The 21,779-nt window shown below is 47.8% G+C and overlaps 2 protein-coding genes across 9 annotated transcripts; both read right to left on the bottom strand.

Moving 5' to 3' along the window:
- Positions 1-2,232: 2,232 nt before the first annotated feature.
- On the bottom strand, positions 2,233-4,761 carry hax1 (HCLS1 associated protein X-1). Its single transcript, XM_062486506.1, has 7 exons — positions 4,578-4,761; positions 4,076-4,332; positions 3,696-3,916; positions 3,479-3,539; positions 3,094-3,227; positions 2,775-2,895; positions 2,233-2,689 (listed from the first exon to the last, which is right to left on the bottom strand). Exons 1-7 carry the CDS (start codon positions 4,646-4,648, stop codon positions 2,613-2,615), a joined length of 942 nt encoding a protein of 313 aa, XP_062342490.1. The 5' UTR covers positions 4,649-4,761; the 3' UTR covers positions 2,233-2,612.
- A 497-nt stretch (positions 4,762-5,258) lies between these two features.
- ubap2l (ubiquitin associated protein 2-like) lies at positions 5,259-21,362 on the bottom strand. 8 transcript variants are annotated; one of them, XM_062486493.1, is made up of 30 exons: positions 21,240-21,362; positions 19,579-19,716; positions 19,185-19,262; positions 18,902-19,012; positions 18,580-18,754; positions 18,348-18,443; positions 18,152-18,197; positions 16,133-16,177; positions 15,361-15,467; positions 14,648-14,716; positions 14,467-14,519; positions 14,182-14,267; positions 13,778-13,958; positions 13,314-13,515; positions 12,899-13,227; positions 12,582-12,754; positions 12,327-12,447; positions 11,949-11,988; positions 11,594-11,783; positions 11,388-11,454; positions 10,960-11,260; positions 10,772-10,860; positions 10,634-10,687; positions 10,408-10,489; positions 9,814-10,031; positions 9,512-9,611; positions 8,702-8,827; positions 7,427-7,494; positions 7,056-7,250; positions 5,259-6,895 (listed from the first exon to the last, which is right to left on the bottom strand). In XM_062486493.1, the coding sequence occupies exons 2-30, from the start codon at positions 19,672-19,674 to the stop codon at positions 6,800-6,802; spliced, it is 3,594 nt and encodes a 1,197-aa protein (XP_062342477.1). In that variant the 5' UTR covers positions 19,675-19,716; positions 21,240-21,362; the 3' UTR covers positions 5,259-6,799. The 8 variants fall into 8 exon arrangements, with proteins under 8 accessions (XP_062342477.1, XP_062342476.1, XP_062342479.1 ...); XM_062486492.1 differs by lacking the exon at positions 21,240-21,362 and adding an exon at positions 21,063-21,233; XM_062486495.1 differs by lacking the exon at positions 21,240-21,362 and adding an exon at positions 21,063-21,233 and having other exon boundaries at positions 11,594-11,774.
- Positions 21,363-21,779: the final 417 nt, after the last annotated feature.

The following is a 21,779-nucleotide window of genomic DNA, read 5'->3' as shown; positions in this document are numbered from 1 at the left end:
AACCCTAACCACTTGATGCGACCGGGCGAAAATATTTGTCCTTCATTTGAGCGCAAAATAGTTTTTTGAGCTTTATGTAGGCTATATACACTGTTGCTGTTTTTTCAATTGGTAAATTCTGTTTGCAGAACCGGCTTCATTGGAGTACCGTCATTCAAACCATGCTCGCATTCACCCTCAGCAGCAGTGACGTTGGTACCGAGAGACAGGGACTTGTTTTTTGTGCTTCCACAAGTGCTTCCACTAGGACCAGCACGCTTTGCCTGCTCTGGAGTGGGGGGGTTGTGTCCTAGATCCCTTGTCGCAGGGGCAGTGGTAGATGGTTTGGGGATCAGAAATCGATGCATGATAAAAGGGTTTTCTTTGTACAAACACGCACGCAAAGAAAAACCGGTGGCTAACCAAGCTAAAAGACTACTGTACTAACGTCTTACTAGCCTGTGTTCTATGAAAACAAACAAGATTAAAACTGAAACAGCAGTATGAAATTTACATTTTACATTTAGCAGACGCTCTTATCCAGAGCGACTTACAGAAAGTACAGGGACATTCCCCCGAGGCAAGTAGGGTGAAGTGCCTTGCCCAAGGACAAAACGTCATTTTGCACATCCGGGAATTGAACCAGCGACCTTCGGATTCCCTAACCGCTCAGCCACCTGACTCCAATAGAGTGGGGCTGCGTTAAAATAATAAATAGTGGGGCTGCGTGCACTCACTGCCTGTGAGTGCAGGCAGCCTATGGACAGCATCCATATTTCAACCCAGTGCCATGACAACACTGGCCCTCGCGGCCACAAAAATAGACCGCGATTGGCCAATCCGGTCCTGCTCTTCAATAAAAAAAACCCACTTTGATTAAAACTAGGACAAATTCCCAAAGAGGAAGTCCCATTTTGAGATATAGAAAAAAGAAAAAAATTAGAGTCTCGAGTAAATTGTTAGGTACATAAGTGTCAAGGAAGACAATACATTTAGACAGAACATGAAAAAAAGTAATGACTATAAAATCGTAAGCTAAAAAAAACTGTATGACAGATCGCGATGTTAATTCATGTCCTGGGAGGGTTAACGGAAAAACGGGAGAAAAAGCAAGAGATTAGTGGCCACTAATTCTTAGTCTAAAGTTAAAAATAAAACAAAAAAAGTTCATTAAGACGCACCTAAAACCACAGGAATGAATTTTTGTAAATAAATATAAATAATGGAGCAGATAAAACGTAGTCGATAAATCAGGATAAAGGTAATGGAGCAGATAAAAAACTGAGTCGATAAATTAGATATAGAAAGGTTTGACATTGATGTTAACAACAACTGTACGCGGAAAGCCCACTGCCTGTATCTGTGATGAGATAAAATAAAGTACTTGCATTTGAACTTAAAGAAACAAACCTGACTGTCGTCCCTCCTTGAAAGCAACCTTGCTGAAACTGCCCACCAATAGCCACTGCGTCACATTTTTTGGCATGTCTGAGGTCCTTGTGTGTGTGTGTGTGTGTGTGTGTTTTTGTGGGTGTGGGGGGAGAGACATCTGCTAAGACCGGTAAAATATTACCTTCACATCAATAAAAAGTTTCACATCAAGTTTTTCCTGAGGTAAGAACTGAGGTAGCCTAATAAGGAGGCAAATATCAGCCTTTTAAGCACCAATGCACAATTTTATCAGCAAACTATTGTAAATAGAATGATGGACACTTGTATCACTCTAGCTGAGGGTGAAGATTATTGTCTGTCACCGGGGAGCATTAAAGACATAACACTTATAATCACTACAGTACAATTGTAAACAGTATTGTAAGATACGCCATGTTTTCCTTTACTGGCACAAGGTTTTTTGTGTCTCGTGCCACAATATATAATTCAATTCATTATATATAGATGTATGTCTGTCAGGTCTGCAGACTACTGTTCTGCATCCATAAAAATGAGTGTGCCCGTTTGCAGAGGCTGTCTTTTAGTTAAGTATGAAATAGATTAAAAGTCGCTAAATAATTGTCCAACTACAAAAGAGAAACTTTAAGATGAACTGACGCTGATAAATAATAGAACATATGTCTACTGGTGAAGGTCTTTATCCATCCTATCTTTGCAGCATTTATTATTTAGGAGCTGCAAGTTATCTTTAATGACAAAAGACTTAATCTTGAAGTGTACACTCTATTCTTTTATTGGACTTCATGTTCTGAAAGTATTTAGACGATGGGGTGCAAAAAAAATAAACAACAAACATTTAAATATATTAAGCTTCTTTATTGGTCAAAGAGCAAGATCTAAATAATGTTACAAAAATAAATGTGTATTGTGAACAACCTGGTAATAATGCCTTTTGTTGTATGTTGGTAACTGCATTATCAGCAGTGATTAGCTGCTAAACTTCCCATTTGGCGATCAGAAGTGAATACCACTGTCACATACATCTCTACATAAGAATATCTGTGATGTTTGGCAGTCATTCTCAACACATTGTTGACCTAATAAGAGACGATATAAATATCTGTTTTGATTCAAGCCTTACTGAATTTATAACGTCTAACTAAACAATAATATCACACACAAGCCAAAAACAGAAAATCCTTGCAAGATTTTATATCAAGTTCACAATCAACAGCTTCCTTTTACCCCTTGAAGCCTCCAAAGAACTTTGAAAACAAAGAAATATCATCCTGCATACTTGAAAAGGGATGTTGGTCACCTATGGATAATGAAAAAAGGAAACAATTGAAGAAGAATAAATCCATAAATCATGTTCTGCTGTAGCTTTAAGGCTATGTACTTACCAGGTAGATGAGCTCTAGGATGATCCTGAGTTCCCTCCACACTGCCTGGAGCCCCTGAGCGGGTCACAGTGGTCTCCTCATTCCCCTGGCCATCTCTGACTGTGCGTCTCTCCTCAACACTCTGCCAAACACAACAAACACCACCATCACAACGGCTGACTTGTAACTGTACCTTTAAACTCATACTGCCTATTAACTGCCATGATAAAAATAACATGAAAACTGATGTAGCATTAGCATGTAGATGTAACCAAAATAGCATTAGATAGTAGAGACAACTTGTTTCAACACTGCATTTCAATGTTGACCATAATCTTACCCCATCAGGCTTTACCACCTTGGTGACGGTTACTGACTGGAAGAAGGAGCGGGTTTTGGGCTGGCTGGGGGTGCGAGTCGGTGGAGGAGTTAGGATATGATCCAGACCTCCAGAGGAGACTTGCGAGTCGAGGTCTGTTTGAAGGTGATTTAATAACAAAATTAGACACCAGGGCTGCCGAACCCTGTTACAGGAGAGCTACCATTCTGTAGGTTTTCATTCCAACGTTAATCCAACATGACAGCTGGTGTAGGTAAAACACCTACATGATGGTAGATTTTCCAAATCAGGGTTGTACAGCCTTGTCATACACATAAAAAATACACAATAAACAAGGCTACTTATTGTTGCTACAATTGGGAGGGTAGGAATGTCATGTATCTACCTCTATCTTCTTTCCTCTCCTCTTGACCTCCCTGTGGTCCCCCTCTCCATATGTCATTAAACTGAGGGACAAGAAGGAACCTGGTTAATGAATTCAAGAGCTAAAATATATAGAAAAAAACATTAACGGGAGTGAGCCCATCAAGAAAAGCAGTTTTTCAAAAAGGCAGCTTCAATCTACTGTCAGGACATCTGAGTACAGATTTAACCTCCTGTACCTTAGAGAATGGTGTCCAGTGCTTGAACGGTGTGCTGGGGTAGTGTGGGGACCCAGAGGGAGGGTTGTCGTCATTCCTGGGTTCTCGTGGTGGTCCTGAGGGGGGCCGTTGTGGGGCGTCATCAGAGGACTTCAGCATGAAGTCTCTTAGGGTGTTCCCACTAGAGCTGCCCCCTCTTCCTGGCGTGTCCTGGGGGGGAGGCGACTGAATACTGGGGAAACCTGACATGAAACAGCGGGAAGGATAGGAGAAAGTGATTAAGAACACAAGTGTTATTTTCCAGTCAAAAAGCAGTATTACCTTATCAGCTGGATGAAAGAAGCTCAAGGTTGAATACTTAATGTTCTGAGACTGTAACTAGGAAAGGGTAGTTATCCTACCAAAATTCTCCGCCCCATGCTGTCTGTCCAAGCCACCCAACTGAGAGAAGATCTCTTCCATCTGTCTGAAGACCTCGCCGAACACCTGTGGCTCATCCATCCTCATGCCATTGGGGCCAAAGCTGAACCCAAACCTCCAGGCATCATCAAACGGGTCCTGCTGAGCTCCCCTGAAACCATCATGGTAGAATCCACCATCTTCATCATCCTCTTCGTCATCATCATCGTCATGGGTCATGCCATCAAAGAAGGGGTCCCTGTTGAGATTAGCCATGAACAACAGGGCCAACAGCAACATCCACGTCAGCTCGACCTAATGAAACTACGTAATATCTCATAAAATATTGAATACTGTACCACATAACAGTTATTACAATCTAGTCATGTCTTCTAAATAATGTTTTGGTATGACAGTTGTGTTCTACTAGTACTAGCCAGCTAGATAGCTAGCGTTAATACTCAAACTAGCTAGCTAGCGTTAGCTGGCTTCATTATAACTAACCTTCGGCCCTCCCCACGGTAGTGACCTCCAGGTACTCCAAAAAATCCTCGAAATAGATCAAATACACTCATTTATAGTTTCTGAAGATGCTGGGTAAAACTATACCATGACCAGTCGAAGGCCGGTGACATGTCAACAATGCCGTAAAGTACTAGACGTTTCGCTGTCAATGACGCAACCAGTCGCAAAAAACCGTGATAGATCTATGCGCATCCAGTTTATTGCTGTATTCCGTCTGTCAGCCAGCCACAAAAGGGCGTGAGCTTTTTTGTTCCCAGATTGGGGCACTCAGACATTACTTGATAAATGTCGATTTTTAAAATGTTTAAATATCTGTACTTGTCACCTAATAAACAATGTAAAAAAATATATGGATAGTTTATACACTTTTTTCTCCATTCCTAATTCTATGCCAATATTGCTAAACTATCACTTTAAGGACCAGTAGCTCGTGTAAATGTAATCCTCTAACAAGGCGATATAAATCACCTGAAGTGAAAGTAAAACAAAAGTGGATAATGTATGAAACAAATGGCACAAACTACAATGATATTCTCGTCCTTGGGGACTGGCATTCAAGGCTTAACTGCCAGATTATATAAACTCATGAACTGTAGTTAGCTTTGCTGATGGATAAAAAAAACAGGGAAAAAATCCACATGCAGATGAGTAGAGAAACAATCAGGGTGTTTTGAGTTTTATTTGATACTGCTGAACCTCCAGTCAACTACCTTAGGACAACACAACCTTCCCTCCCTGGACCCTCTCCCTCAGAAGACCTCAGACCACGATGACACACATGGTAACTATTCTTCCATGGAATGAGACAAAGGACAGTCCATGGACCAAGCCAGGACATGAGTTAACCTAAATACAGAATCAAAAAGGACACTGCTCTATTTACAAGCACATGATACAAAAATAAAGTTTCTTAAAAAAAGACATTCACATCCAAAATGATGAAAATGTCTTTTTCCTTTTTATTTCCTTAATATTTATATTTTTTACAAAATAAAAAACATATGAAACAAAAAAAGCTAACAAGTCTGTGAGGTTTTGAGAAAGGGGTAGGGGAAAGCAACTGAACAAACAAGGACTACTGTACTTGTGTATTTTATATATGTACAAGACAAGTTTATCCATTTAAATTCTCTTTAAAACACACAGTACAAAAAAGAAAAATCACTGACAAAAACCCATGGTACAATTCTTTCCCTCGGTATTCAATGCTGCTTACAATATAATGGGGGACAGGTGACCACAGGGTGAAGTGTGTTTGGGGGAGGGGGGGGGGGCTTAGAAAATTAACTTGAACTTCAACAGGGAGGAAGGTGTAGGGTGTGTATTGGCCTTTCATGTAATGCCATTTTCTGTGAAGATTTACTGCATAACATGTAACTTAACTTCAGAAATGGGAACTACTATTACATAAGATGAGATAACTGAGGGGCATGTACCTCACTGATCTGTTTGGCAGTAACAAGAGAAGCAGTACACACCCAAGGCCTCCTAGTATATACATACACACGCACACACACAAAAACACACACTCTGCACATATGTCAAGCTAGTGCGCTCACATTATACATCTTTTTATATATATATATATATTTATATTTGGTAAAAAATAAACTTCACAACTCTTCTGCCAATTTAGAGAAATTTTCCATGGAACTAAAATATTGTAAAAACTTAACAGGGAACAGAAATTATTTGGAGTATTCGGTTAGGGTGATGCAATTCGACGTCTGGGGGGAGGGTGGGGTTCAGAAAAAGAAAACAAGCCTGTCCCCCACCTTCAAATACATCTTCCTTTCTGCCCATCAGTAAAAAATTTAAGGAAAGGAACAGAAAGAACCAACCAAATACATATTCCTTTAGAAAACAGCTCTATGTTACATACAACAGAGAAAGGGAAGGTGAAGGGGAACCGACCAAGGTACAAATTCCAAACACTCAATCATCTTGATGGTTAAATATAACCATTTAGCTGTAGACCTCTCCATTAAGACTGTCCCCTACCCTAACCCCATCACTGCTTTACAGAGCTCCTTATCGACACAGAGGAGGTGGTTGGTACTGCAGGTATGCTGAGCCCAGAGAGCAGGGGATGGGATTTTTTTGTGGGAGAAAGGGGGGTTAACGTGGAGAACACACGAAGGAAAGGAAGGACCCCCTCTTTTCCGATCAGACTTCGGGACACAGAGCTGGGATGATGTGTGTTAGTTGGCCCCCCAGTTGTAGCTGCCATAGGCAGTCTTGTTGATCTGGGACTTCTGTTGAATGGATGCATTCTGGCTGCGCTGTCCAGTGCCACTCTAGTAGGAGAGAGAGAGAGAGGGCAGAGAGGGAAATACAGTGAGGAGGCCCATTTTATCCATCACAGACACACCAAATATTTTTGCTATAAAATGCATGGGATGGATATAGCTGCATCCCTCATATATAGAGAACAAGATGGAACCCAGTGTGTGGTACCTGTCCATCCTGCTGCAGGTGGTGGTGCAGAATCTGGGAGTGGGGTTGCTGGTGCGGAGCCAGAATGTGCATGAAGGGCGCCGGGGCGTAGGCAGCCCCGGCAGGGGGGTTGATGGGTCCCCCGCTGCCCAGGGCCGAGGGCAGGCTGAAGGAAGCGGTTGGCGTGCCAGCGTGGAAACCCTGCTTCTCAAACGACTAAGAGATGGGAGGAAGCCTTATTAGTTAACATTGTAAAACAGTCGCCAGATGGCAGACAAACTACTACAGCTGCTGCCAAATTATCCTTGACCAACCACCCCCCCCCCCCAAAAAAAAAAAAAGAATACAAATATGTAGTTTGAAATCGATGTCCATCAGTCAAGTTCTCCTACCTGTGTCTTTGTGTAAACGGACCCTGAAATGTCTGGTACTCCCGTGTTGCTAGATGTCACTGAAACTCCTGCGTAGAGGACAGACGGAGTACATTGGTAGATGCCCTGTTGTGACGCAATCAATCTCTGCCAGAGTGACACAGGGAAGCCCCTGCCAGAGCCACAGGGAAACCCCAGTGTGACTCCAGCCACCGAGTCACAGCCATCTGTGATGGGCACGGGGAAATTCTAGATCTCTTAGGTTACCAAACATTCTACAGCATTAAAATAATCTCAGAGAGCGCAATTCTTGATGATGGCATGAGAGGATGGTGGTGGAGAAAAAGTTCGGAAGAAAAGAATTATGTGGCCGTGTCAGTTCTGAGCATGATGAAGGCCAGAGTCTTGTTTGGTGTTGAGCTGACCTCCGTCCTTTGGTGCCGTGGTTCTCAAAGTGGGGTCCGCGAACCATAGCCAGGGGGGTCCACAAAATAGTTTGCCATAAATTATAAAATTGTGCTGTATCACAACAAAGTGATACAAATATAATCTACAGATGGGGACCATTTGCAGCAATAAAACAAGAATATTGTGTCAATTTAAGAGCACAAAGGGTATGCTGAATGGGTGTTACGATTATTGGGGGGGGGGGGGGTGTCCTTGGAAAATGTTCTCCCCTGTTTGATAACCCCTGCTTTAATGCTCTGGGACACAGCACTGGGTGCTCCAGAGCAGAGACACCAGGGCACTACAGACTGGATCCCCAGCCACAACACTAGCTAGCCTTATACTCTCACTTTAGGGAAGTAAGCAAGCAGCAACTATCCTAAGCATTGGGCTTCCGTGTCGTCCGTTTTCTCGTTTCCGACACCCAAAGGCCAAACACACAGGTACATCTGAGGGACGAACACTGAGGCGACAGCACCACAGGGGGAGAGCGCAAGCAGCACAGAGAATGACGAGGAGCACCCAGGGCTACGCAACACCTGTGAGAGGCTAAGGACACCTCCACTGACCTGCACACCAGCCCAGGCCAGCTCAGAGACGAGGGCTTGAAAGAAAAAAAAGAAGGGCTTTCAGCTCCATCTGTGGGGTTTCATTGTCCTTGGTGGTGCCAGGTGGTGAGTAGGCCTGGGAGGACCTCTGCAGGAGGTCTGCATGACGGCCGTCAGGATTAGGGCTCCGCTCAGACGTGGTGAGCAGCGATGAAGGAGAGGATGGATGGAGCGAGGAGGTGATGGGAGGACAAGAGGAGGAGGGGGGGGGGGGGGGGGTTTGGCATGTGGCGGCACTCACCGACTCCTGGCCCGGTGACAGAGCTGGCTGGCTTGTTTTGCGCGGAAGCGGTGGCGGCCACGGCAGTGCCGTATCCACCCTTACAGAAATCCCCACTCCCCGAAGCCTGGCCCATATCCTCATAGCCTGCAACAGTCAGACACACAGCCGCAGCCCACAGCGTTAGACACACCAGGCGGGGGGAGGGGGAGTCGGATGGGTAAGGTGGAGGGGGAGGAGAGGGGGGCAGGCAGGGCACGTGGGACACGTGTGGTGGGTGGGGCAGAGGCAGGAAGCAGCGAGTGGTGCAGATTTAGGAGGATAGAGGTGCATTGTGAACCCGCAGGAGGAGAAAGCGTGCAAGCGATGAGGGGCACACTGGATGATGGGCTGAGGCATGGATGAAAAAATAAAATAACAAACGAGGCAGGGGATCCTTGGAGAGGAGAATGAGCACTCAGGTTGGTGTTGAGAGAGAGAGAGGTTTCTGATGACCACTGAGAGAAGGGAGAAGCTGAGCTGAACTCCTGTTGCTTGATGAGCAGAAGCAGTCGAATGCTACACAGCAACAGACGACCCCCCCCCCTCCCCCCCCCACGTAAAAAAAAGAGGACATAACTCAAGTCCACCTTTCCTCACTCATTCAGGTACAACCTAAACAAAAATACACAAAAAGTACTGTGGATTGAGGACAAATCATAGCCATCGTTTTTTTCCATATGTTTCAGTGGATGGTTTTAGGTTGGGGGGGGGGGGCATCCGTTGCCGATCCATGAACCTGAATGAGCTGCCGCTTTGTACAGCCAACGTGTATGTGGCTGTGAGTCTCACCGGTGCTGTATCCGTGGGAACCGTAGCCGGCGTTCTGCTGAAACGGCGTAGCCGAGGCGCCGACGTTCACGCCGTGCTGCTTGGATGAGGTAGGAGCCACCTGGGGGGCCACGCACGGGTCAGAACTGCTCGACGGCCACACACACACACACACGCTCGTCTACAGAGAAACAACCCTGGGGGTTCCCTGCATGCATCAGTGTTACGTCGCCATCACAGCTTCAAAACCCCCTCCTCCTCGGCATTGTGAAACACTGAGCTAGTCGGTTGTCGGCCCCCAAGAGTGAGTGACTGGCGCTTACTGGGAACATGGCGGGGCCGTATTGGAAGGTGTTGGGCAGCCCTGGCACGCCGGTGTAGTAGGGCAGGCTGGTGTAACTGTAGCCGGGGGGCAGCGCCGGGTTGAGGAAGGGCTGCTGGGCGCTGTGGTGGCTCTGGCTCTGGTTCTGCTGCGTCTGGGCCAGCGTGGTGGAGGGGGACGGGGAGGACGAGTCGCCACGGCCGAACTTCGATAAGTCGCCTAAAATTGGGGGGGGGGGGGGGGGGGGGGGGAGATTGTACAAGGTTAGAAAGAGAGGCTGTACAAACAAGATCTTTTCGTCTTTCATTGAAGAGGATGGAAGAACATTTGATGGGGTTAAGTGAGCCAACAACAAAAACTGTAGCAGCTTATCAGTTTTAGTCAGCCACGGTGACAAAGGCCTGACTAGATCTGGTGGCAGCTGCTCTCGTTGTGTAGCACACACTGACCCCGTTTCCCCACGGAGGAGCAGGCCAGGGTCAACTGCGGTGCTTCGTCAAAAGAAACAGATTTCAAAAAGGCATCGGACCAAGTCAGCAACACAGCCCCACAGTGTGTGGAGGGGGGGGGGGGGGGGCAGGAGGCAGGGACTCACCGGAGTAAGGGTTGCTGGTCAAGCTGCCCTCTCTACCTGTCAGTGCTGTTGGGTTGGTAGCAAACGGGATGCTGTAGTAATCCTGAGAAAAAATCAAAAGAAAAAAATCCTGAGACTAGAAATATGATTACAGGATGTTCATTTCAAAAAGGTGGACGGCCTGTCATTCCTCTCCCTCCCCGCCCAAGAGTGCATACTAAAATGTGTCTTCATTGCTTGGACTCACCAGCGGTATTCTGGTCTGCAGCATCTGCAGGTCATCATAGCCATACATCTGAGGCTGAGAGGAACAGGGATGAAATGAATGAGAGAACGGGCTTTCGTTACAACCGAGAACACCGCCTAGACTGCGGGGTGAACTTACAGGGTAGGCATGCAGCAGTCCCGGGGCCATGATGTAAGGGTTGGGCAGCAGAGGGGGCACTCCAGGGGGCAGGTTTGGAGGTGCTTTCCCTGCGAGGACACAAAACGCATGGAGGATGATCTTTCAAAATAAAGGCGTCACCCCCACCCCCCCCCCCCCCAACCTGCCCGTCTGTCCCCGAGCCCCACCTGAGGAGACGGCAGAGCCGCGCGAGGAGGGGACGGAGGAGGTGGCCGTGGAGGCGGCGGCGGGGGGGCCCATGGAGGCGACGGAGGGCGCGCCGAGGCCCATGGCCAGGTTGCCGACGGGCCCCATGCCCGAGGGGGACGACACGCTGCAGACGGAGGAGGCCGGCGCCCCGCCCAGGGACGCCTGCGCCGCCACCGAGGAGCAGGAGGAGAGGGGGGGGATGGAGGAGGAGGCCACCGCCGACACGGACGAGGGGAAGGAGGACGAGGGCAGGCTGGAGTCGCCGTCAACGCCCTGGTGCTGGGGAGCGGGGGGGAGAGTTAGGCGTCAGTATGATGAAATAAGAGCCATTTCCATTATGGTGAAGAGATTTTTAAAAGACTTCTGCTTCCCCTCATCATGGAGAATGCAAACACCCACTACTCACCAGTAAACTAGAATTAGATGTGCGCCCTGATGACTGGGAAATACTATTTTGTTGTGTAGGTAGAGAACTGGAGGGGAGAAAAAAGGACCAATCAGCGGACGGAACACTAAGTAAATGCATAAATGTAACCGGTCCATTCCAAAGAACTAACCGACGAGCACTTCAACACAGTGGGACCAGAGTGTTTGAACATGTTGCGTTCTTACTTGCTGTGCTGAGGCGGGGGCATGGAGCTCGGAGGCAGGTCTTCGTTGTGCCCCAGAACACTGAGGGACGTCTGATTGGATGTGCTCAGCAGAGAGGCGGGTCCTGAGCCTCCGTCGTTCATGCTGGAGGCCGACGCTGGCACGGTCGAATCAGAGGGCGGCTTCACTGACGCTGCAGAGCCTGCTGCAGCTGAAGTGATAGAGAAAGAGAGGGGGGGGGGGGAGAGAAATAGAAAGACAGAAAAGGGGTGGGTGGAGAAGTATAAGGGAGAATTCTGGGATTAATGCCAATCCAATTAAACAGCTAGAGAACATTCTATAATTGACAAGTAGCCACAGAAGTAGAATGACGAACCTTCCACAGACTGCGTCATCTGGATAGAGCTGAATCCGTTCTGTAAAAACAGTCGAGATGACATTGGTGAATGTTTCCATGCCACCAGTCCATTTAACAAAAATTCCCACAAAAGAAAAATCCCCAAGAAAATGAATGAGCATCCAACTTCACCAGCAGAATAGACAATTTAGGCCTTAGTAATAAAATACAAGTATTAATCCTCAAGGTGGGGGAAATTTGGATGTTAAAACAGCAGAAAAGAGCTAAAGTAATGAAGGAAAGTAATATGTACAAATGACTCACGTAACCGCAGGTTTGGTTAAAACAGTAACGGGTTGAGCCCAGACGAGCACACGAGTGTGTGAGGCGGGAAGGAGGTGGTGAAGGGAGCCTCACCTTGGCCTGCAGGTCCTTCTGTGGGGAGGTGGAGGTGGAGGGGGGGTAGCGGCGTCCCTGGGGGGCTCTCTGGTCATACATGTCGATCTGACCGGGGTTGGGGAGAGCAGCCGTCGACTCGCTGGAGGACAGAGGGGATGGGTACATCGTTTCTAGATAGAGGTTCTCCAGTAGAAAGCTTATTAAGGAAGTTTGGGGGTGTAAACCTGTCTGAAACCCCCAGTCTCCTAGTGTGCTGTGGTGCTGAGATGTCACCTGCTGGGGCTGGTGTACAGGCTGTTTGGAGCCTGGTTGCCGGGCGCGGAGGTGACGGGCGGAGAGTCGTACTCTGGGAGCGCTGGTTCAGCGCCGAACTGCAGAGCGCCAAACTGCAGGTTGAGGCCCGAGATGTCTGCAGAGCCAGGCATCTCCACCGCCAGAGCAGGGATCTGAGGTGAACAACGCCAAGAGAACAGGGGAGATCATCAGTACATGATGAGACGGAAAAAAGAAAAAGGTTACAAAGCAAGAGCCCAAAAGGAGTTGGGCGACTCTTCCACTGTCCTCACATTAGACCGGACGACAGCGGCTACCTTCGAGGTGATGGAGGTCCTCTTCTTCTGCTGTTTGAGTTTGTGCTGCTGCAGAGGCAACGGGCTGGAGCCCTGGGCGTCGGACGAGCCGGGCGACACCTGCTGGCCGAGCGAGGGAACGGGCGCCATCTTGGGGAGGCCGGCGGAGGAGGCCGGCGCCACGTGGGACGAGGGCGCGGTCTGATGAGACAGGGAAGCGGAGGAGGAGGGGGGCAGGTCTTTGTTCTGGAGGAAGGCATCTATCATGGAGGGGGTGGATGTGGTGGGCTGGTAGGGCTGGCGCTTGGTGAAGGGGGCGTGGACTACAGGCTCTGCCTGAGCCTTCACATCTGGATGAGGAAGAGAGAGAGAGAGGGGTTGTAAGAGTGGAGCTGGACAAATGCATTCTTACATTCAATACGAGAAGTCTTCTCACCGTACTGCCCCAGCGCAGCAGGGCTGGTGTCCCAGGAGGAGGTGGTTGTGTTGGGGGCTCCAGCCTGGGAGTGCTGGGCGGCCAGCTGGGCCAGAGCCTGGGCAGTCTTGAACTGCTCCAGGAACTGGGAGCCGCTGGTGGTCCCTGTACAGCCCCCTTTAGGGTCCCCCACCTCCCCGTAGCCCTTGCTCAGCATGCTGACCTGGAGACAGGGACAAGAATGGGAAGTTGTAAGATATCTGCCAGGGAGGGATTACCCCCACAGTGGTGTTAGGCGTCTTAAAGTGGTCGTTAGGCTGTTATCAGGAGGTGACACGTTACAAACACAACAGCTCGTTGAAACCTCCAGCAGTAAAGAGGTTCCCACAACAAGTCATAAACTTTGGGTTAGGTCTGCCGGTGTACAGAGCAGAAACTGACACCCCAGTTGTCAACTTGCAAAGTGCTTCCGAGAGCGTCCTCACCATGCTGTGCTGGCTGTACGGAGTGCTGGAGGGGGGCTGTGACAGCGAGCCCCCCTGCTTGGAGTTGCTGAAGACCAGAGACTGGGAGAGGGGGGGAGGCTGGGCGGCCTCCAGAGGGGGGTTCTCGGCCTCAGAGGACGAGGATGGGGGAGTCTTCCCCAGCAGCACCGCCAGGTCGATCCTGCAGGGGGCACAAGCGCTCACACATCACACTCTGCCTTCAGACGTGGCTGAACGGCCCGACACCCAATCCAGCGCGGGCCATTTAGAAGGACGACGTTGACACGTCAGATGTCGTCGGCTGCAAGTCAGCAAACGTGTCCTAACGGATACGTTTCTTATATGTTATATGTGACCGGCCTACATGAGGAAGGGGGTGGGGGATGGGCGGGGTCCCCAAGTACCTTTGTCCAGCAGTGATGGTGACGTTCTCCTGGGGGAGGGGCATGGATGCTACACTGGAGGCTGTGAATATCTTGGTCTCTGACAGCTGGAGAGAGAAAAAGAGAGCGTGTGTAGAACAAACAGATTGATTGACTGGCAGCAGCACACAAAGTCACAAATGATCCCTTTTGGAGTTCTTCAACTAGGCAAGATCTCAAATCAAAACACCCAAGGTTGGATTTCTCTCAAACTAATTAGGCCTCATCAAATTGCATGTTTGTGAGTTTCAAGGCGGAGATGCTTACGTCCTCGTTCCAGTCCTCGGTGCCCCACTCGTCTGTAGCCGACCTCCAGGCACCTAGGAGAGGAAGAACGGCTCCTTCAACACGGCTCCTTCAACACAGTCGAGTAGGAGGCAAGTAATGTTCTAAACCAGAGCGGGGGATGTGTGTGTGGGGAAATCAAAACAGAAGATGGGGGACTCACTCTTACCAGGAGCGGATTCAAACTTTGGCTGGTAATTTGTTCCCTCACCCGCAGAAGAATACTCCAGCCCTGGGGAGGGGAGGAGGGATGGGGGGGAAGAGGGAGAGAAGAGCAGACGAGATGTTAGCAGAGGAGCCAGACAACGTCAACTGCTCTACCATGGCTTGCCTAGAACAGGGGATTGGCCACTGGGGGAGGTGAAGACACTTCTCAGAGGGCTGTACAGGAGGCCCCGTGTACACTTGGCTTTAAAATGTCTCTTGAGCAATATAGAAATTCAGCATCACAAGGGAGCCTGGCATCGGGAGGGTTGAAGGAGTACAGGATGGAGTTCCTTCACCTCAGAATCATTCGCTCGCTCACTCAATTGCCTTATATTGTTGGTAATCTTCTGTCAAAGTGGGTTACAGCCGACATGCAGTGGGAGGCTCAGACAGACCACTGGGCAGTGACTAATTGAGATACTACTGGGCTGCGAGCCCGGTTCCACGGGCTCCTCGGAAGACATTTGGCCTACGTCTCGGCCGACCGAGCCGTCGCCTCAGTGAGCAATTTAACAGTGACGAGGCGCCAACTTCCAATATCATAATCGCAAAACAAAACATCCGGCACACGGAACGCGGAAGCCTTCACTCTACGCAGATCGAATTTCGAATGGATCAATGATGCATTAGGGCTTGGGAGGCTGGGGGCGGGATGTTTGTAAGACTTACTGGCTCCTTCCTCCGGCTCGACGCTGCCCGTGTTGTTCCAGGTGCTTCCCCCTCCGTAGCCGTCCTCCGTCTGGGCCGGCTCGGCGTAGTCTGCGGGGTTGAACGTTCTAGGAGAGAAGGGGGCACGGTTGAACTCCTACACTCTGCGTAGCAACAGGAGCATCTCACCAGCGTTAGGTGCTCAACTTGTGGTAGAAGCCAGAGAGAGATCAGATAAGACAGAGGGGAGAGTGGAGGGAGGGGGGGCGGAGATGTCTGCTCGTCCGAAGGACAGGGGAGGGGGCGGGGAAAGGCTGAATGAAAAGATGAGGAACAAGCGGAAAGGAGGATTTATCGAGCGCCGTTTTCCTGGCACACGAGTGTGTACGGGACGTCACACTCGATGGCTGGCGCGGCACTGGCACATGGCTTCATAACACAATTACGTAGGGGAAAAATCTTTATAAAAACACCACGCCCTCTTTCAACCTTTTGCACACGCACTAGGTTCACCCGTGCTGATCAGAAGCCTCTTAAGAATGGTCTGGAATTTTGCAGGATGTTTCGCTTTCCGACAGCAGTATCATAGTGGCTTGTGTGAACAGGTTATAACCCCAAGTTCAAAAACATATCTCCTTCATCTCTCCATATCAGGTTCTCTGGCCCTGACACTCCAATCATTCTACATCCTCCATTCTCTGTGGTGGCATTTACAGAACCCCCCCTCCCACTCATCCCCAACACACAGAAAGCAAGATTCACACACTTGACACGCCAGTGGCGGTGCACTCACCTCTCGTCTCCTGAAAAATCATATCTGGGCCCCTTATCAATCTGGCTTTAGAGGAAAAACAACAGCAACGATTACAAGCAGCACAACAGGGGGACAGTGGGGGATGCAATGTACGGGAGAATGACAGACTACTAATAATGTAGGGGGGTGGGGGATTACATGCAAGGATATTATAACGTCACTGCAACACTAACAGTCTGAAACGCACACACAAACCATTGGTGGACACTACATTGTAAAAGGCAGTGACGCGCTCTACAGGTGTGCAAACAGGTTTTCCCAAGAGAGGACCCGGCAACCAAACAGCACGCTCATAAAACTGAACAGGGAACCAGTACTGAATTACAATTGCAGCTGATCATGAGAAGGAAAGCAGTTAGGAACCGAACGCACACCACGCACATGCAAACAGGGGCTCCAGAGGCCACACAGGAACAGCAGCAGAAGCCACATCCACAAAGTGGGACGTCTTGGGGACACACGCACAGGAGCCGTCTCGTCCCCGTCAGTGCAAGCCTATGCGCACCACTCAAGGTTAGTCGCTAATCCAGACCAAGCCAAACTTACCAGTACACACGCACACACACGTTGCTGTTCTAGCACAAACACTGACCCTCTCCCATTTCCACTACACAGTGATTTGTCTATAAAACCTTTGGGACAACAGTAGGAGGGGCTTGTGTCCACTTGTTACTTTAAGCGCTGACAGTGGAAGCTACGAACAGACCCGTGGGGAGGCTCATCTTCTGCGTCCTAACAGAGGTTCATCTTTCCCATGATCCATCACAGTCAAAGCCCCAGCTCTCAGTGCGCAACACTCGACACACAAAACCAGCTGCTTTGGACGTAAACCCTCATTTTTTTTTGTTTCAGAAAAGGTGAATATGGGAAGCTGGCTTGTCCCTGAAGAAGCTTCACACCCTGCAGGCCCCTTGAAGGGGGCCATCTTAGCGCCCAGCTCAACCCCAGCGACAGCCCAAACCATAGTCAATGAAACCATCATCACCAACCACAATGAGTGTCCAGTATTTTTATGCCTCCAGTGACAGTTTTTCCATCCAACCAGCTCTAAGATTGATGGTCTTATGGTTTAATCTGTGTCTCTATTAATGACTAAATTGCAACCCGTTTCACCAAATAGGCAATAAATGAAACCATAAAAAATTATTAGATAAACCAACTAGTAGTAAGTACAAGGAGGTAATTTAATTATTAGTCATTATTCTTTGAGTAAGACTTGAAACATGCTCTTTGACATTTGGCTGGTATGCCATCCTGTACCAAAATATGATCTTAAATTATTTGTTCAGAATCTGAACAATGAGGTCACAACTCCAACTGATTGGCTGTTTCGGTTGTTCTTAAGGAAAAGCATCTTCAAAACGCAGGGGAGGCATAGAAATACAGGTACCAGCCCAGCAGCATACATACTGTACATGCATTTGTCTAATTTAATTCAGATTTGATTTACTCTCATTGGTGCAGGTTTTAATAACTGCTTGTGAGTTGTCCAATGAATATAGTCTGAAAGTAGATCCAAAGACTTCCTTGGTGATGATATCAAGGGCACTCAGTGACCAGGTTTAGGTAAAATACTCGACATAATGACAACTGCACGCACACGCACACAAAACAAACCTAATGCCCCAAAAGACAAGAACACACCATATGCCAGAGACAGAGAGCATGTGAGACCCCCTTACACCCATCTGAATCCCCCCCACTAACACACACACACACACACAAGACCACATGAAATGGGTCTATCAATATGTGACTATAGGCTAAGAAGCAGTAGTTTGAGACCTGTTCTCTCACTGAGGCTTGAGTTACATAAGGGCTGTTCTCAACCCACATGCTTTTATTTGATTGGTTGATGCACATCCCTCCCCCATGTGGATTACGGATAAACAATGGGCTGGGGGGGGTGGGGGTGTCCTGCTCTCTGGTGACCATGGCAACAGGTAAGAGGGCGCATACGGCCCCTCTGGTGCCACAGGAGCACAGGTGTTCACTTACCCCATGCCCTGCGCCGAGAACCTGCCCCCTCGCCTTCCAGAGCCTCCTGGGAAGAGATGGAAGCAAATTCACCCCGCCCTCAAGCCATTTCCTCACTGCTCTCCCTCATTAACTTAAAGGCTTCTGGTTTTTGTTTTTCTTAAAACACACATCAGCTGCAGTGTAGCTGTTGAGCTTGTAAATCTAAATAATTTACCTCTTCCTCTGCCTCTTCCCCTGCGGCCTCTCTCTATGCCCCGGCCTGCGATCCCAGCAGCCTTGCTTCCATCAAGTCCATTTTCCTGACCGCGGACTGAGAGAGGAGCGTGTTAGAAATCGTACTTATTCACGTCACAGACATAGTCCTCAGTTATGTGATGATATTGATATGGTCTCTTCAACAAGAGAAAGACTGAAGCTCTAAAAAAGTCGTGTGACATTCTCCTCACACTCTCGGCCCCTGCTGGCTCCACGGCCGCGGCGCGGGACCCCACCTCGACGACGGGCCACATCCCTTTCTCCTCCTCTCTCCCGGTTCTCCTTGCCCTCGTCCCCGACCTCCGCCTGACCAGACTCTTTGGGGCCCGACACACCTTTCTTCTTCCCCACCATCTCCCAGGAGTCCTGAGGATCAGAGGTATAAGCGAGTTGTTCTGGTAGTGCATTAGCATGGATCTACATGGGTAGCAACCTAGTTTCCTCCGAGCCTTTGGGCTGTGCCAATAAGCGCCCCACAGGCACCCCCCCCCCCCTCACAGAGGTCATACTCACAGTGTCTGGGCTGCCCTCCAGCAGCACATTGATGGCTCTGTTCACATCCCCATTACAGTCGTGCAGAGCAATCATAGACTCGTCCTGGTCCTTGCCTGTGATGTCGATCAGCTGTGCAGGGTGAAGTGAGTAGATGGTGAGGGTGACTGGCGATTATACCTGGTCCCAAAATCGACCCTACCACGGTGGACTTAAAGAGTGCATAACTGATTGGATCAGACAAGCCCATCTGAGATAACGGAGTAGGTCGTCGCAAAAAATGCAGGTTTCACAAGAAACTCACCTGCTTGACCTTCTCTTCAAAGTCAGCATCATTGTGGTCCGAAATCATCTGCGCGAGTCGGATCTGCTCAGCGGTGGCCTGGGAGGGACAATTAGATCAGCTTCTAAGATCACTTTACATTTATGGGTCTCCCTTACATCAATCTCAATTACAGTACTTATTTTAAAGACAACAGACCCAAAGTGCACTGCCCAAATTTAGATTCATATCATTTAAGCTCTGCAAAAATCTAGGTAGTATAGATAGGTCTAGGCACAGCTAGCTGACAAGGTAAAATATCCTTGTGTCTTCTACTCAGGCAGTAAAGCCTATACAATCTCTGAACCTCAGAGAACCTCATCAACATCGTGTGGTTAAGGTAGATGTGTGGATGCGAGTCAGGAAGTAAGGTTACCTGAGGCCTCTGCTTGTGCTGTGTGTGACTCTGTGTCTGGCCCTGTGTCTGCTCCCAGCTGCCCCGGGCTCGATTTCCGCCCACCGATGTCATCATTTACAGTATATACAAATAACAGTATTTACAAAGAAATAACACCTGTCAGAGAAAAAGGAACAGGAAAAGAATACGTTGAATATGATTTCATCAATGTGTAATCAGTTGCAAAAAGTAATCGTTAAAAGAAAATGTGGTCACTGTGATACATCGGTTAAACTGAAAATGAATATTGTTACTTGCTAGTGAAATGGCGGTTAACAACTCGGTGGTAACCAACAACCGAGGAACTGATGCTTACTTAAGGAGCGGCAGAAGTAGTTTACTGTGCCCTCACCACGAGCTGTTTGGACAAACCTTTATCACATTTCTCGCGGGGTTTAACCCGGGAAGTAAGGTTACCTGGACTAAAGATTTGAACTTTACAAGCTTCGTATTGTCTTTTATGGAACCATCTTGCCACCTTATTAAACGTTAAAATACTGACGGATGTGTCGACCATTTATTGCGATGGCTGACATTTTGAGCTGAAAAGCTTCAGTCACATGCACCCAGCTAGCTAGCTAATTACGAGGATGAAACTAGTCTTGGTTGGGTAGCTCTACACTGGTAAATTATGTGCACAAGTAGTAGATGATCTACTGTACTGTAACTAGACATCTGACAGTTAGATTGTCTTCGATTTTGAATGAGTTCAGAGCAATATATGAAGCTGATGAATCGAGGTTCGGTTTTAACCCGACGGCAGTTAGCCAACAATGCCTATACACACCCACTGCTAGCTAGCTACCTCCATCAAAGTAGTGCTATTTAACTGGACAAGTAGAGACCAACTAACTAGCTGGTCAATTAGCTTTTAGCTGACATTACGTAAAAGGGATTTTTTGTACAAACCGCACTAACGACATATCAAAAAAGATCAACTATCTTTGCAAGCAAATCGAGCGACCACATAGTTCAGTTAGAGCTATCAATAGTATAAACATTTGAGGACACCGTGTTCAAACTCATCGAAGCCCTAATGAGCTTCCGTTTCTCACAATCTCACCTCATGGCGAGCAGCCTGTGACTTACAGCTAACGTTAGCTCGTGTATAGTGAGTGGTGGTGGTAGGTAGGAAGTTAGGGTCTAAACGGCCAGTAGGAGCTGGCTAGCCTAGCTAAGTATTAGCAGCTAGCAGTAACCTAATTTCTTAAAAAGTAAACTTGTCGACATGCTCCGTTTATACAAAATAGTATTGTATGTTGAAAAGCGCATTGTCAACCCACACGAATGATAGCTTTATACATTATATAATTGAAGTATGAATTCGCATCAACCACCCACGAACGTGCTCTCTGCTTCAGAAACGCAATAGAAGAGCTCTAGCGTAACACAAGAACCCGAGGCCCAAGGTAGGCCTGCAGTAGGCCCAGAAAATGAAAATAAATAACAGTCGATATACTGACCAGAAACCTAGGCGATTATCAGATATTCTGCTATACAACCGACCAAGTGGTCTCTTTGTCGACCTCCTTGACGGATTTCGACGAAGTAAATCCCCTAAACCCTCAGTTTATACACCAAGCTGAGGAAATATACCGAACCGACTCGCGCAGACAATAAGCGAGAGACTCGGAATTTACCTGTTTCTTTTCCACTGACACACCAGATAGCTGCGTCACGTGGTTGGTTGACAGGACGCTCCAAGGAAACTAGACCCACTCATGTGATCACCCCTTAATAATCACCGATAATTATTATTATTAAACAAACGCATTGATAAATACCTGGCTCACACTAAATGTAATGATGCTTTGTCAGTTTGCACTGCATCTTATAACAAGGAAGTTGCAATACAACTAATGTTAAATACAGTTGGCTACACTGTACAAAACATTGTCTTTATACTTTGTACTTCAAAGCTTTTACTGTGGTGAAGAAATATTTTCGAAAAAAGTTTGGAAAGTGAAAAAAAAGTTTTTGAAAAATATTTTCTAAATGTTTGAAAAATGTTTTGAAAAAAAGGGTTCGCAACTAACTTTTTTCCTCATAGTACCGTCCCGAAGTGCAAAATTAACCGTCCCAAACTGAACTTGACCTGGCCCAAAATGTAAATTCTTGTGTTTTCTTGTGAATTCTTGTGAATTTCAATGTGAATCCATACACAATATAGAATACACCAT

This window comes from Osmerus eperlanus, chromosome 20, assembly GCF_963692335.1.
Source record: "Osmerus eperlanus chromosome 20, fOsmEpe2.1, whole genome shotgun sequence".
NCBI lineage: Eukaryota > Metazoa > Chordata > Actinopteri > Osmeriformes > Osmeridae > Osmerus > Osmerus eperlanus.
This window is presented reverse-complemented; position numbering and strand designations above follow the sequence as displayed.

Coding starts and splice junctions, on each gene's coding strand:
- ubap2l (XM_062486493.1), bottom strand. CDS start 19,674: ATGATGACATCGGTGGGCGGAAATCGAGCCCGGGGCAGCTGGGAGCAG. Junction 19,263..19,578: donor AGCACAAGCAGAGGCCTCAG/GTAACCTTACTT, acceptor TGTCCCTCCCAG/GCCACCGCTGAGCAGATCCG. Junction 16,178..18,151: donor TTCTCGGCGCAGGGCATGGG/GTAAGTGAACAC, acceptor TTTCCTCTAAAG/CCAGATTGATAAGGGGCCCA.
- hax1 (XM_062486506.1), bottom strand. CDS start 4,648: ATGAGTGTATTTGATCTATTTCGAGGATTTTTTGGAGTACCTGGAGGT. Junction 4,333..4,577: donor TACCGTGGGGAGGGCCGAAG/GTTAGTTATAAT, acceptor TAATCTCAACAG/GGACCCCTTCTTTGATGGCA. Junction 2,896..3,093: donor AGGTGGTAAAGCCTGATGGG/GTAAGATTATGG, acceptor TGTGTTTGGCAG/AGTGTTGAGGAGAGACGCAC.